The 14,137-nt window shown below is 30.4% G+C and overlaps 1 protein-coding gene across 1 annotated transcript in view; it reads right to left on the bottom strand.

Moving 5' to 3' along the window:
* Positions 1 to 14,137, bottom strand: part of LOC122271003 (uncharacterized) — a 102,310-nt gene that overhangs the window by 27,003 nt on the left and 61,170 nt on the right. Inside the window, exons 3-6 of the mRNA XM_071181665.2 lie at positions 10,605 to 10,863; positions 7,021 to 7,260; positions 5,641 to 5,715; positions 4,825 to 5,023 (exon numbers count right to left, since the gene is read on the bottom strand). Coding sequence (XP_071037766.2) covers positions 4,825 to 5,023; positions 5,641 to 5,715; positions 7,021 to 7,260; positions 10,605 to 10,863 — 773 coding nt within the window. The remainder of the gene's footprint in view (positions 1 to 4,824; positions 5,024 to 5,640; positions 5,716 to 7,020; positions 7,261 to 10,604; positions 10,864 to 14,137) is intronic.

Genomic DNA, 14,137 nt, shown 5'->3' on the forward strand with positions numbered 1-14,137 from the left:
CATCATTCCATGATGGGAAATGCTACTTTAATACTATGATGGTTAACCATCAAGAGAAGTTTTACTCTCATGGACCAACAATCCATAGTGATCCGTGATGGTTCATGATGGTTCCGACCATACATTTCCACGATGGTTTAATAAGTACAGTGAAACCTGTTTTTGTGCGGTCCTTTTTTATGCGATTTATTTTTGTGCGATTGGTTTCGTGCGATTTTATTTTTGTGCGATTTTTTTTGTGCGATTTATTTTTATGCGGTATATGAATCTTAGCGGTGTAAGCACCAGTTTAATGTTTCCTATCAATGTGCATATACATGTTGTGGACGATCTCTGATTACGTGGTCTCCTTGACAACGATGTATCTGAACTGCGCGATGCTCTGTTTATTTACTATCATTAGTTCATTTATTATTGTCCACTCCATTTTCTCATCTGTTTAAAATTTATTCTGCGCTAAACAAGTTGAATTAAATCAGTAAAAAATCGTCTGCTCTGTTAAAATACTTAGTATTTTAAAATGAAACCGTTATTTTTATTTTGTAAATTCTCGTCTGCGCGTATCTCAAATACTATACGCTTCGTATTCAGAGTTTTATACACGATTCATGTGATTAAGGATTCATTTTATAGTGAGATTAAAGGTATATAAATTAATTACTTTTGTTTCTATTTATATGTAGTTTTTATGATTTTTATTTTATTTTATCTGATCACTGACTTTATGGTACCAAAAAACAAATCAATTGAAATCCTATCTTCAAGCGACGAAAGCGATTTTTAACCAATTCATTCCAAGAAAATGCGCGTTTTGGATTACGACGAGTAGCAGCAAACCATTTAATGTATAATTCGAAAACTTCTCCATGTATATGTATGTACAATGGAGAATTAAATATTTTTACAATTTCTTTAGGTCTTATTTAATTTAATTGAAAGCATTCTCATATCTATTTCATGAATCATTGATGTATTTTCTGAGTCCGACTTTTTTTATGCGGTCCCTATCCACCGCATAAAAAAAGTTTTAGGTTGTATATCGTACAAAGTTGTTATTATATGTAAGAATTTATAAAATTTTCGAATATTTTTTTTTGTACGATTTCTTTTATGCGGTCCCTATCCACCGCACAAAAACAGGTTTTACTGTATTCTTATTGGTTCTCAGGAATATACCACCAAAACAATTTGGGATTCATATTATGTTGGAATATCATAAATCAGTCCGAATTCCTACATCGAGGTAATGGTTACTTGCGTTAGTTACTATCAAAAAATATAATGATTCATGATGGTTACCATCAAGATTTTGTTGGTCCATCAATGTAAAACCATCAAAAAATTTACTTGTAAAAATTTGACTTGTGTAAAAATTGATTGCCACATTAAGATATGAGTGCATAAGTTTAGGGGTTATATAAAAAATAAAATAAGATGAAAGAAACTAATGAATCAAAAAAGTTCGTATCTCCAATTACAATTTTGTAATTTATTATAAAATATATTTTTTAAAAATTAGTTAGATTAGTTACATTTATTTTATTTATTATAAATTTTCTGCCGAATATAGGCAATTTTCCGCGTTTTTTCCTGACGAAGAATTTTATAAGGATAAAAAAAAAAAAAAAAAAAAAAAAAGGGCTTGGAAAATTATTTCATTGTAAAAATTTTATTATTGTTAAGAATCGAATCATTAAAGACGTTACCTTACATAGTTATTGCTTTATCTATGGTAACAACATGCTGAAATAACTTATAATTTTTGTTCTTTAGAAATGAGTTTCCAATTATTCTTAAGCTATTAACTGTTAGTTTTCTTTCTTTACAACAGTATTTTACATTTTCTTAATTCCATGATTAAATTTTAAAATCCTGACGAAGAATTTTATAAGGATATATAAAAAAAAGGGCTTGGAAAATTATTTCATTGTAAAAATTTTATTATTGTTAAGAATCGAATCATTAAAGACGTTACCTTACATAGTTATTGCTTTATCTATGGTAACAACATGCTGAAATAACTTATAATTTTTGTTCTTTAGAAATGAGTTTCCAATTATTCTTAAGCTATTAACTGTTAGTTTTCTTTCTTTACAATAGTATTTTACATTTTCTTAATTCCATGATTAAATTTTAAAATCCTGACGAAGAATTTTATAAGGATATATAAAAAAAAGGGCTTGGAAAATTATTTCATTGTAAAAATTTTATTATTGTTAAGAATCGAATCATTAAAGACGTTACCTTACATAGTTATTGCTTTATCTATGGTAACAACATGCTGAAATAACTTATAATTTTTGTTCTTTAGAAATGAGTTTCCAATTATTCTTAAGCTATTAACTGTTAGTTTTCTTTCTTTACAATAGTATTTTACATTTTCTTAATTCCATGATTAAATTTTAAAATCCTGACGAAGAATTTTATAAGGATATATAAAAAAAAGGGCTTGGAAAATTATTTCATTGTAAAAATTTTATTATTGTTAAGAATCGAATCATTAAAGACGTTACCTTACATAGTTATTGCTTTATCTATGGTAACAACATGCTGAAATAACTTATAATTTTTGTTCTTTAGAAATGAGTTTCCAATTATTCTTAAGCTATTAACTGTTAGTTTTCTTTCTTTACAATAGTATTTTACATTTTCTTAATTCCATGATTAAATTTTAAAATCCTGACGAAGAATTTTATAAGGATATATAAAAAAAAGGGCTTGGAAAATTATTTCATTGTAAAAATTTTATTATTGTTAAGAATCGAATCATTAAAGACGTTACCTTACATAGTTATTGCTTTATCTATGGTAACAACATGCTGAAATAACTTATAATTTTTGTTCTTTAGAAATGAGTTTCCAATTATTCTTAAGCTATTAACTGTTAGTTTTCTTTCTTTACAATAGTATTTTACATTTTCTTAATTCCATGATTAAATTTTTAACGAGATAAATTTAAGGCCATTTCAGTATATTAACTTTTATTTCTTCTACTGCTATTTGAGTAAAAAGAAACATACGTAAAATAATTATCATTTTGGATTTGTTTACATTTTAAGTGTTAGTAATAAATAAATAAAAATTTAATGAATTCTTGAATATATAATTATTAAGTAAATTTAAAATCATTATACAATCGGAAATTATTTTTTATTAAGAAGTCAGCTTATGAAGAGGTCTCAAATTAAATTTGTAGTGCTGCCATCTATTAACAGTTTGCTCATATAAACTTTTATTTATATAGAGAACAAAATTAGTTTCAAAATATTTCATAATAATGAGTTTTTATTTTATTTATCCATTTTTTTGCAGCAATAGAGACAAGCCCTAATGTAGCTCGAAATTTTATGATGTTTATAATCATATTTAATATAAATTTGAACAAATTGATAAATTAAATGGAACATAAAATCTGAATCTCATTGGATGTAATTGGCTTGACTAGTTTTATAAAAAAATGTTCCTTGTATATTTTTGCATGGAAAATATTTCAGTTATTAACTTTAATTAAATGAATGACTTTAAACTGTTATATTTATTAAGTAGCAATAAACTAAAATCTCAAGTTTTGATTGCAGGTTAACTTAAGATGTGAGTCTATAGAGCTTGTATTTGAATTATTTTTGGTACTTAACACACCAGGTGTTGGCGAGTATTTTACTGAGTAAGTTGTCGCCAGCACAAATATTGGTCCCGATAATCAATAATTGACAATTTTAATATCACGATGTATTGTCAAAATTATCAATATTCAGCAATATACCGTGATGTTTTTCCAATTAAACTAACTTTATTATTAGATTATTTTTATTAGTCAATGTTTTCGTTATCCAAATAAAATGTATCAATACTATAATATCATATTCAATAATTATGTATAATAGTCTCACTATTTCCTGATATTTTATCAATATTGACTGCAATGTTATCGTATTTGATAATTCTAGATATTAATACTGATCACAGTATTTTTGAAATCGATATGTATGTTTGTCATTAATAGTGGCGATGTTGCCTTATTATGTATGTTAATGGTTTCTTTGGTAAACTAGAATCTAGCATTGTTTCTACATGTTCCTGATTTGGCTTCATGATACCTATAACCGGTTAAAATATATTTATTTTACCATATTTTACCGTACTTTTTAAATACTGCGATTCAACTTTTGAAATGAAAATATTTTTTTTAAATTTGTTCATCACTAAATGGTGTATTTTACATTATTAGTAATTTGAAATTATTTCAAACAATCGAAATTTTACTTTAAAATTAGACTTACTTGTATTTCAAATTGAATAATATTATTATACTGTGCAACTTTTACAGTTTAACAAAATATGCATAATTTTTGCCATCTCTTGTAATGTGCCCGAAGATAATAAATAATGAAGAATATAATTTTCACCATTTTTTGTGCCAGGACTCTCTCCTCTTTTTTAGTGCCTAATGGCCAAGTAGTCTCGATTTATGAAATAAAATTTTGCAAATTAAATAACGGGAAGAAATTAAAAAAAAAATTTTAGGTTAAACTTATGAAGGAAAATAATAAAAAGAAAAATAGAACAAAATAAAGAAAAAGTTAATAAGAAACAGTTAGATGAAAATGATCAAAAAAAAGATTAAAGAAAGGAAAATTTACGAAGGAAAATTATTTAGAAAAAAAAAAAATTACGAAGAAAAATGATCAAAAGAAACGACATTAAAAAAAGGAAAATTTATGAAGGAAAATGATTAAAAAAAAAAATTACGAAGGAAAATGATCGAACGAAATACGAACAAAGTAAGAAAACCTTACGAAGGAAAAGAAAGGAAGGAAAACTTACGTTCTTCCTTTATTGTCCTGCAGATTTGGATCGGCTGAATACTTAAGGAGTACCTGCATACTGTCAGCGTGACCTTGAGCGGCTGCGTAAAACAACGGAGAACATCCGATTGTGTCACCAGCATTGACTCGAGCGCCACATAGTGTCACCAGTGTTTCAACGCAGGACGTGTGACCTCTGCTAGCAGCACAATGTAACGCTAGAAAAATAAGTTGCTTTTTAAATGAGTTGCTACGCCTTAAAAGAAATTTTTATAATGCTTCAAAACTTCTTGAGAAGGCCAAGGCCACCCTGGGCTGTGAAGCCATTGATGATGATTATTGAAATTAATTTCTAAAATGACAAAATTTTAACGGAAAATAAATATTTTAGCAAGCGAGAAGATAAGATTACAATTTACCAAGCAATTGCATATTAAAAATTTAGGTAATTGTATAAGTTATGTTGTTATGCACTATTTAAATCGAGTATTATGATTTATCAACGCTCAAAGCGTGATCAACTTTGAAAATTCCCCAAAATGATAATTGGAGCATTTTCAGAAATTTCATTAACTAAGACCTATATATTTAAATTTTATAAAAGAGTATTTAGTTTTATGATATTTTAAATAGGCATCGGTTTTTAAATATACGTTTTCGATTCCACAAAAATAAATTAATTCTTTCAAATATGAAACAAACAAAAGAGAAATTTTCTTTTCTTCACGTTGTTTTCCTTTTGTTGTGAGGAAAAAAAAAAACTGAATGAAGATTTGGAATAAATAATTCAAGAAAAAAATAATTATATATTGCGAAAATTTTTCTCTGTTCATACCAGTTAGTCCATCTTTATCAGTTGTTTCAATATTGGCACCAGCAGTAAATAATATGAGTACAGCTTCGTTGCTTCCTGCAAACAAAATTACAAATTTTTGAGAAGAACATTTCTAACTCGTTTTTATTCAAAAAGGTGTTCTATAACGGCCACTCTTAAAAATATATTTTTAAAGTCTACAGAGTGGAAAGGGTGGACGCATAACAAGGAACATTTATAAAATTTTATTAATACAGAAAAATCAAGGAAACATCAGGGGGCTTTACACTAAACACCTAAAAAATCGTAGCACCTAAACCTCGATAAAATCAGTCTGGAGAAGTCAGATAATTTTTTGCATGCGGTGGCCACTCTAGTCACATAGTTTGTCTACTGTAAGAACTCCCCCCGCCACGAAGTCTGAGGCCGTCTGCTACTATGGAATAAAGAATAGGATAGGGAGGATAACTTCTCTTCACTCTAGGGCTAAGAAAATTGGCCGAAGAAAAAGATTCTATTTCACTACCCCGATCCAAAATCTGTCCTAAACATTGACACCACATCCCTAATTGAAATAGTTATACCTCGATTCCATAGTCACCGCCATGGGTCCATACAAATGGCTAGAGGAGTTCTTACTTTAGACAAATTATAAACAAAAATACATGCTCATTGCGTGCATAAAAACTAGTATTTAAGTTAAACACAAAAACGGTGTCATAATATGACAAATCATTATTGAGGAAGGTGGATGCACAAGACATCAAACCTGCTTGATTGCTGGATGAAACTTAAAAGTGTTTCTGATAATCGTCTTTCAACTCCTTTCTGTTTCCTCCAGCAATCGAATAAGGTCTGATGTTTTTTACATTCAGCATCCACAATTATACAGACTTCATAAATATATATTAAGGATGATCATTACGGAACACCATGCATAATTAGTTTAAGTTTAGAAAAGTTTTTATTTGATAATTAGCTTTGATTTTTACAAAAACATCACTAATTCGCGTTTATGTTTCTCTTGAAAAATTTCACAAATTAGGTTTTAAAACCAAGTCAATTTGGTTTTGAAACAAAACGCTCAGTTTATTATGATTATGCTCTTAGTAAATAGAATAAGGATCCCAAGGCTATACGATTTACCCACTCTCTTCACTTTTGCTCTCTCCGTTACCACGGTTACGACACGTCTTGCTTTTCCCCCCACGGTAATGCGTTTCAGTCAGAAGTTGGAATATACTGCTGTAGGAAAGAAGAGAGGTTCGCCGAAACCATGGTAACGGAGAGAATAAAAATGTAGAGAGTGGGTTAATTGAGCAATCTCGAGACGTTTATTCTATATACAAAGAGTATACAGCAATTGAATTCAGTTTTTTTTTAACAAGTATGATTTTTCACCTGAGCTGGCAGTCCACAGTAATGGTTCTCTTCCATCCCTGTCCCTGCACTGTACCGATGCCCCCCTCTGTACCAGTTTCTTGAGCGTGTTGATGCCTGTCTCGGGATCTTTACCATTGAGACTGTGTGTTCCACACATTTGTGCAGCATAGTGGATAGGATAGGCACCCAGGATGTCCGGTAAAGAGGGATTCGCACCATTGTTCAGCAGCAACTCTAAGCTCTCAATATCTCCACACACTAAGAATTGAAAAAAAAAGTGGATTAATTACAATACTTAAAATGTTAAAACTTTGGACAAAAGAAATATCATTTTTTGCCAACTCTTAAGATGAGTTTTTCGAAGATACTAACTTTATTGAACCGGTTTTCAAAAACCGGTAAACTTTAATAAACCGGGTTTCTAGAAGATGTTAAGTTCTATCACAGGCCCAACTAAAAATAGATGTAGTTTTCCCGAGAAGCTTCTTAATTGATTTTGTTTTCGTTGAAATGCTTTACTGTGCTAGAAGATTATAAATTAGATGTTCTATTTCAAATAAAGGCAAAAATTGATGTAGTTTTTTTTCTTTTTTTTTTGAGAAGTTACTGAATTGATTTTTAAAAATATTTATTTTTTAAATGCTTTACTGTGATAGAGGAAATTCCAATGTTCAGTTCTCAGCAAAGCTGAAAAGAAATCTAGTTTTTTTTTCTGAAAAAACTACAAAATAGATTTAAATTTTTCTCGTTTCTTGTTTCAGTTTCCAACTTTTTTAGAATATTCTAATTTCTATCTCAGATAAAGCTAAAGGACAGGAGTTATTTTCCCCAGAAACTGCTAAATTGATTTAAATTTTCTCTTCATTTAAATATTTACTAATAATACTACTTCATTTAAATACTGTGGTAGAAGATTATAAGTGAGATGTTCTATCACAGGCAAAGGCAAAAACATATGTAGTTTTTGAGAAACTACTAAATCGATTTTCTAAAACGTTTTTTTTTTATATTTATTATTTTTTTTCTGTATTAAAAAAATTCTTTACCGTCCTAGAATATTTAAATTCAGATGTTCTATCACAGGCACAGGCAAAAACGGATGCAGTTTTTTTTTGAAAAACTACTGAATCGAGATAAATAAAAAAGTGTTTCTATCTGCTATAAGATTTTAACTCAGATGTTCTATCATAAGCAGAAGTAAAAAAAGAAAGCAGTTGTCTATGTGAAAGTGCTGAATTGATTTTAAAAATGTCATTATGTTTAAATCCGTTTGTTATGCTGTAAATTTGAAAGTTTTTCTATAAATTTCTTTTTTTAACTCTTAGTCATTTTATTTAATTTTGCTGAAAATTAACTATTTTAAACATTCTTAATTTTTAAATTTGAATTGTCTAATTTTTCCACTACAATTTCTTGTTAAAGTAAGCACTTTTTGCAATGCTGCTTTTAGACCAATTTAGAATGCTTTCCTCTAATTAAACTAATGAATATTTCTAAATTTTTGCAACTTTTATGGATGCAAGCTGTTTAGTAATGACTGCAACTTTTCAAATATTAAAAAGATTAGATCATTAATGCTTTTTATTTAATCTTTTTAGAATATACAAAGTTAATAAGTTAAATATACTTAGATATGTAATTAAAAATAAATTTTTAACTTTAATAATATAATTTAAGAATAAATTTTTAATTTTTGTAATTAAAAATTAATTAGCATTTTTTAATCATGAAATAACTGTTTTAATTTTAAAATTCGTTACTCAAAAATATTTGTTATATTATCGGAATTATATTTGTACTAAAATATAAATTCCAAAAAAAAAAGTAGTTTGAAAAAAAAAGATTTTTTTCATTCATATTCAAAAATTTATCGATAATTGATTTTGCAAATTAAAGAAATTTCTACGATGAGTAACTGTTTCTCTTCAATCTAAATACAGCTACAAATAAGTTAAATTATAGTTTGGTAGGGAACCGTTTTTGAAAGACTTTACCTATAACGCAGAAAATACTAGTGTTTTATGCAGTGTTTCATAACTATAAATTATTAAAATGCTAAATATTATATTTTCCACTTATTTTGACCTAAATTGTTACAAAATTAAAAAAAAATATGTTTAATACAAATTCTGAGACAAAGGGTTAATTATGCAGTCAAACTCCGCTATAGTGAACACGGTTTATAGTGAACTCCCGGATATAGTGAACGAAATGTTCGCTCCCTTGCCTTGCTACACACGTATAATGTTATTTTTTGTGGATATAGTGAACCAAAAAAAGATAAAAAAAATTGGATATAATGGACTTTTTTCTGTCTACGACTAATTTTCTTCATTTTTTCAACTCAACTGCAAAATAAATACATATATCGATTTTTAAAACCATGGAATGTAGCAACAAGCATTTTTCTTGTTTGCTTCATTACTGAATTGGTTCAGCATTCAAAGAAGCCACAATCTTCCAGTATCTGGACAAATGCTTCAAGTTAAAGCTGATGAATTTCCTAAGCGATTTGGTGAGCCTACTTTTATGTGCTCGACTGGCTGGCGAGATAAAAAGCGGATGAATTCTGGAAAAATTATTGGAGAGTCTGGAAGTGTTTCCTTATCTGATGCGGAGGATTTCTCATCTGCTAAAGATTACTAATATTTTTTTGAAGTTATACTTCTTATGCGACTTCCAACAAGGTTGCGTTAAACGTTTAACGCTACATTTTTATTGGCCGGGAAATCACGTGGTAGGATCCAGTCTTCCCTCATTCATTTCCATATTGTTTTGGTTCTCACTAGCATAAAAATAATAAAAGTATTGTTTTTCTATAAATATCTTTTTAGCTTGTTTTGATACACATATAATTTAATAGGATAGTATTTTTTTTTCAAATTTAGTGGATAACAATTGTGAAAAATGAATGAAAACAATCCCACGGACAATGCGACGGATTTAAGGTTATGTCAAGGTACGTCTCTTGTGAATATCAATTGATTGTTTCTCTTCTGAAATTACATTATGACGCATTCACATACTACATTATACAAATACATTTTCCATGTCGAGACGATGAGGCAACCACAAGCACTTCCACTGGCCCACGAGGGAAAAATGCACGATATTACAGTGATTACAGAACACGGAAGCGAGCGGAGCAGGAAAAAGAGTCGTTGAATAGAACTAGTGATCCTTCTACGACTGCTGATTCTTCTACAATTAACGCCGCAGGTTACGAAGTTTAACTTCTTCCGCGCAGAGGGACTCCACGCACTATTTTTTTCTCTCTTGTACGCAAGACGAAGAGTAATAAAAAATAAAAGATAACACATTTTTTGTTACTACGCATTATTTCTATTATTTTTGTATTTCATTTTATTGGTCATTTATTTAAATAATGTGTAATAAAAGGGGGGAGTTTGGAACCTTTAATTAAAATTGTTTGCGGAACGGATATAGTGAAGTCTCGGGTATAGCGAACCAAAATTTCGTTCCCTTGAAGGTTCACTATAGGACTGTAGTTTAAAAATGATAAACATTATTATTTTATAAAAAGAAACAGCCTTAAGCATAAATGTGAGTGTTGTGAGGAATAAGAAGGAAATTGTGCTGACCGGAAGCCCAGTGTACTGTGGAATGTCTTTCTTTGTCCACACGGTCCGGGTCCGCTCCGTACTTGAGGAAGAGTTTGGCCACGGATCTGTTTCCGGCAATGATGGAGAGATGGAGGGGCGTGAATCCGTCGTTGTCTTGGACGTGGAGGAGGTTAGGGTCAGCTGCCACCACCAGTTGTGCACACGGAAGACTGCCGGACTCGGCACAGTAGTGCAGAGCCGTCTTGCCATTGCGATCACGGCTCGCAACGGCAAGAGGCTGGAAAAGAATAAGACCTCGTAAATTCCAACCTCTTATGCATGAAGTGCTCTGTGTGAGGTATATAATGCATAGAACAGTATCAAGAGATTAATAAACTGAAGGTGGTAAGTAAAGAGATAAATAACAATAATAAAAAATAATGTGAGAAAAGTTTCGAATCGGCAAGTTGCAAATTAAGACATTTTAATTATGATAACATATGGGGTGGCATGTTCGGAAAAGTAAGCACCGCTCCGTTTTACTATCACCGAAAAGCAAGTGTTGCAGTTTCACGCATGCGCAACGTTTCTTGCTAATTTTGTTTCATTTTATAACCGTCGTTGAACAGCAAGCTCAATTTGAGGTTTACTGCCACTAATATTCAACTCCGTGACTTGGTAATTTTGAACCCAATCCAGAAGACAAGGGAACTCCTGGATCAAGTATTGGGAGAAATGTGCTTTCGTGGAGAACTTTTTGATGGAACTAACCCTCATTTGTGTAGCATGGAGAGGGAAACCACGAAAACCTCCCACGTTTAGCCTGACGGTAAGGGGATTCTAACCCGTCTACCACTGAGGATATTTTATGTCAGCACTGTGGTCGGTCCAAGCGGGGTGCGGAATTCGTATCAACCAGCCATTGCTGGGATTCGAACCCAGCTCACTTCACTAGAAGACGAACACTCTGTTCCCTGAGCCACCCATCCCTAGCTCAATGTACGTTGACGGTATTACAGTCGGTTTAGATAGCGTTTTAATGCGTTAGTGAGTGCTCAAAATATTTAAGACGATTGCCGATTCCGCCGACAGTGAAGTGCTTTCTTTAATAAGGTTTCGTGATAATGTGAAACAATGCGAAAACTGCAGTTTGCGATTTAAAACAAAATGCTTAAAAGCTCTTTCAAGGCATTGTGTTGTATGCCGTTTTATGCCACATGGTATCATTCAACAGTTGTGTAGAAAGTATTTCCACAACCACCATATAGCACCGACCTCGCGCACTATGACCCCCAGTTATATTATATAATAATTAGGATAATATATAGCTGAACAAAATAAATGAATGATGGAGGCATGTAACAAAACAAAAAAAAGACTACTAAAAAGATTGACTAAAATACCTCAGTCTGCGGCATTTTGGTATTTAAGAGATGATGCACAAATAATACATTCCACAGTGAAATATTACAATAAAAATACATGCACGTATAAATTTAAAAGAAAAAAAAACCGAAGCCGTGGTGGCTCATGGGATAAAGCGTTCGTCTTCTAATGATTTGAACCGAGTTCGAATCCCAGCCATGGCTGGTCGATACGAATTCGGCACTCGGCTAGCACCGACCATAGTGCTGATGTAAAATATCCTCAGTGGTCGACGGATCATGAGCTAGAGTCCCCTTGCCGTCAGGCTAACCGTCAAAGGTTTTCCTCTCCATGTAACGCTTAGCTTCATCCAAAAAAGTCCTCCACGAAGGCAAATTTCTCTCAATACTCCATCCAGGAGTTCTCGTCTTCTAGATTGCGTTCAAAATTACAAAGTCACGGAGTTGAACATTAGCAGTCGTAAACCCAAAATTGGGGCGGCTGTTCAACGACAATTTTTAAATTAAAAAAAAAAAAAAAAAAAAAAAAAAAAAAACGAGATGCACTATTATTTTATATTTTATTTTATAATCAGCGTTGAACAGCCGACCCGATTCTGTTGTCGTTGTTTAATACCCTTGATTTTTGAGCCTAATCCAGAAGACAAGGAGATGGCGAAAATACTAGTTTTATTAATGAATTAATCCACATTTGCGTTACATGGAGTTGAAAACCACAAATACTATTAAAGGAAAGTAAAACTTAATCTTTTTTTTTCTCTGCTACTTTTTTGTAAGCATTTTCATAACTGAAATTAAAGACTATGACAATTTGATTCTTAGCAATCTATGGATGACAAAAGATTTATTAAATTATTAAAATATTCAATACGTCAGATTTAACATAACTAAAATCATTTTACTTTAGCAGTAATTCAAGCAAAGATCTTTTTATCACTCAAATAAATTGAATTTGGCTTATTATGGTTATCGTATGGCTGAATGCAGATATTTAAGTTTAAAAAAAAACAGAATTTGTGTAGCAATAAAAAGAAATACAAAAAAACAAGACAAAACAACAACATTAATTTTCAACAGATGTAATATTTAATTGATTTCCGAACGTTTTAAGTTCCGATAGAACCCATAAGTTAAAACTAAAATGTTCTTTTAGGATAAATTGTATTATGATTGATTATTTTTCTTTATTTTCTTTATTTAGAAGTGAAATAAATGCGTTTAATTTTTAATATTTAAATTCACTACACATATTTTGTACTTTTATTTATATGCTTTCAATAAATATAATTTCTGAAAAAAAAATTTAATGCCTTTTTTGCATACCTTTTAAATACGTATTTAATTGCGGCTAAAGAAAAATTTAAAATTTTGAAAAATGGCTCGACTATCAAGAAGCTCGGCCACCCCTGGTATATGCGATGGTTGCTGGATTTGAGAAAAAAAGAGTAACAAAAATGGCGTATCATTTCAATGGCGTTTGGAAAGAGTCACTTTGTGTTGTTTTAAAAACTATCACACAAAGACTAATATTTAACTTTTTTAATTTGCCCAAGATAACTTGGGATAGTAAACTGATGGTAAACTAAATGTTTTTTACACATTAAAAAAATTACAATTTCAATTTAAAACTTCTGTATCATGTTTTGTTTTAGTTCCTTGTATTTATTAATGAAATAAAAATAATATGTTGATTCTTTGCATTTTTTCCTTAAAAAAAAATTGGTAAAGAAAGCGGTTAAAAATACATGCGTTGCTGGAAAAAGGTATTAGTTGGTAGCACATAAAACAGAGGGCGGAATAACGTATAAGGAATGTGAACAGGATGACGCCAGAGGGGATCATTTTTTTTTTCTTTCCAAAATCAATCATCATCTTGTTTACATAGATTTAGATGAAGCATTTTACCAGGTGTTCTCAAAAAAACCTCACGATTAGATAAATCTGTTAAAGAAAAACGGCAACAGTTGGAAATGAGAAAGCTATTTGTGTTTGGAAAAAGTAAATTTAATCTCATCAAGTTTTAAAATTTGTTACAAAGTTCGTTAGCAGATGGCGCCACTAACGGAGAAAAACAATGTTTTCAATGTAACCAGCATTTTTAATATTCCTTTGCATTTTCTTTGATTTTTTTTTTAATCGTTGATCTTATTCTGTCACTTTTTAACAACATTAAAAGTTGGGAGATGT

This window comes from Parasteatoda tepidariorum, chromosome 4 (assembly GCF_982258835.1).
Source record: "Parasteatoda tepidariorum strain Cologne lab strain chromosome 4, Ptep-v5.0, whole genome shotgun sequence".
Taxonomy (NCBI): domain Eukaryota; kingdom Metazoa; phylum Arthropoda; class Arachnida; order Araneae; family Theridiidae; genus Parasteatoda; species Parasteatoda tepidariorum.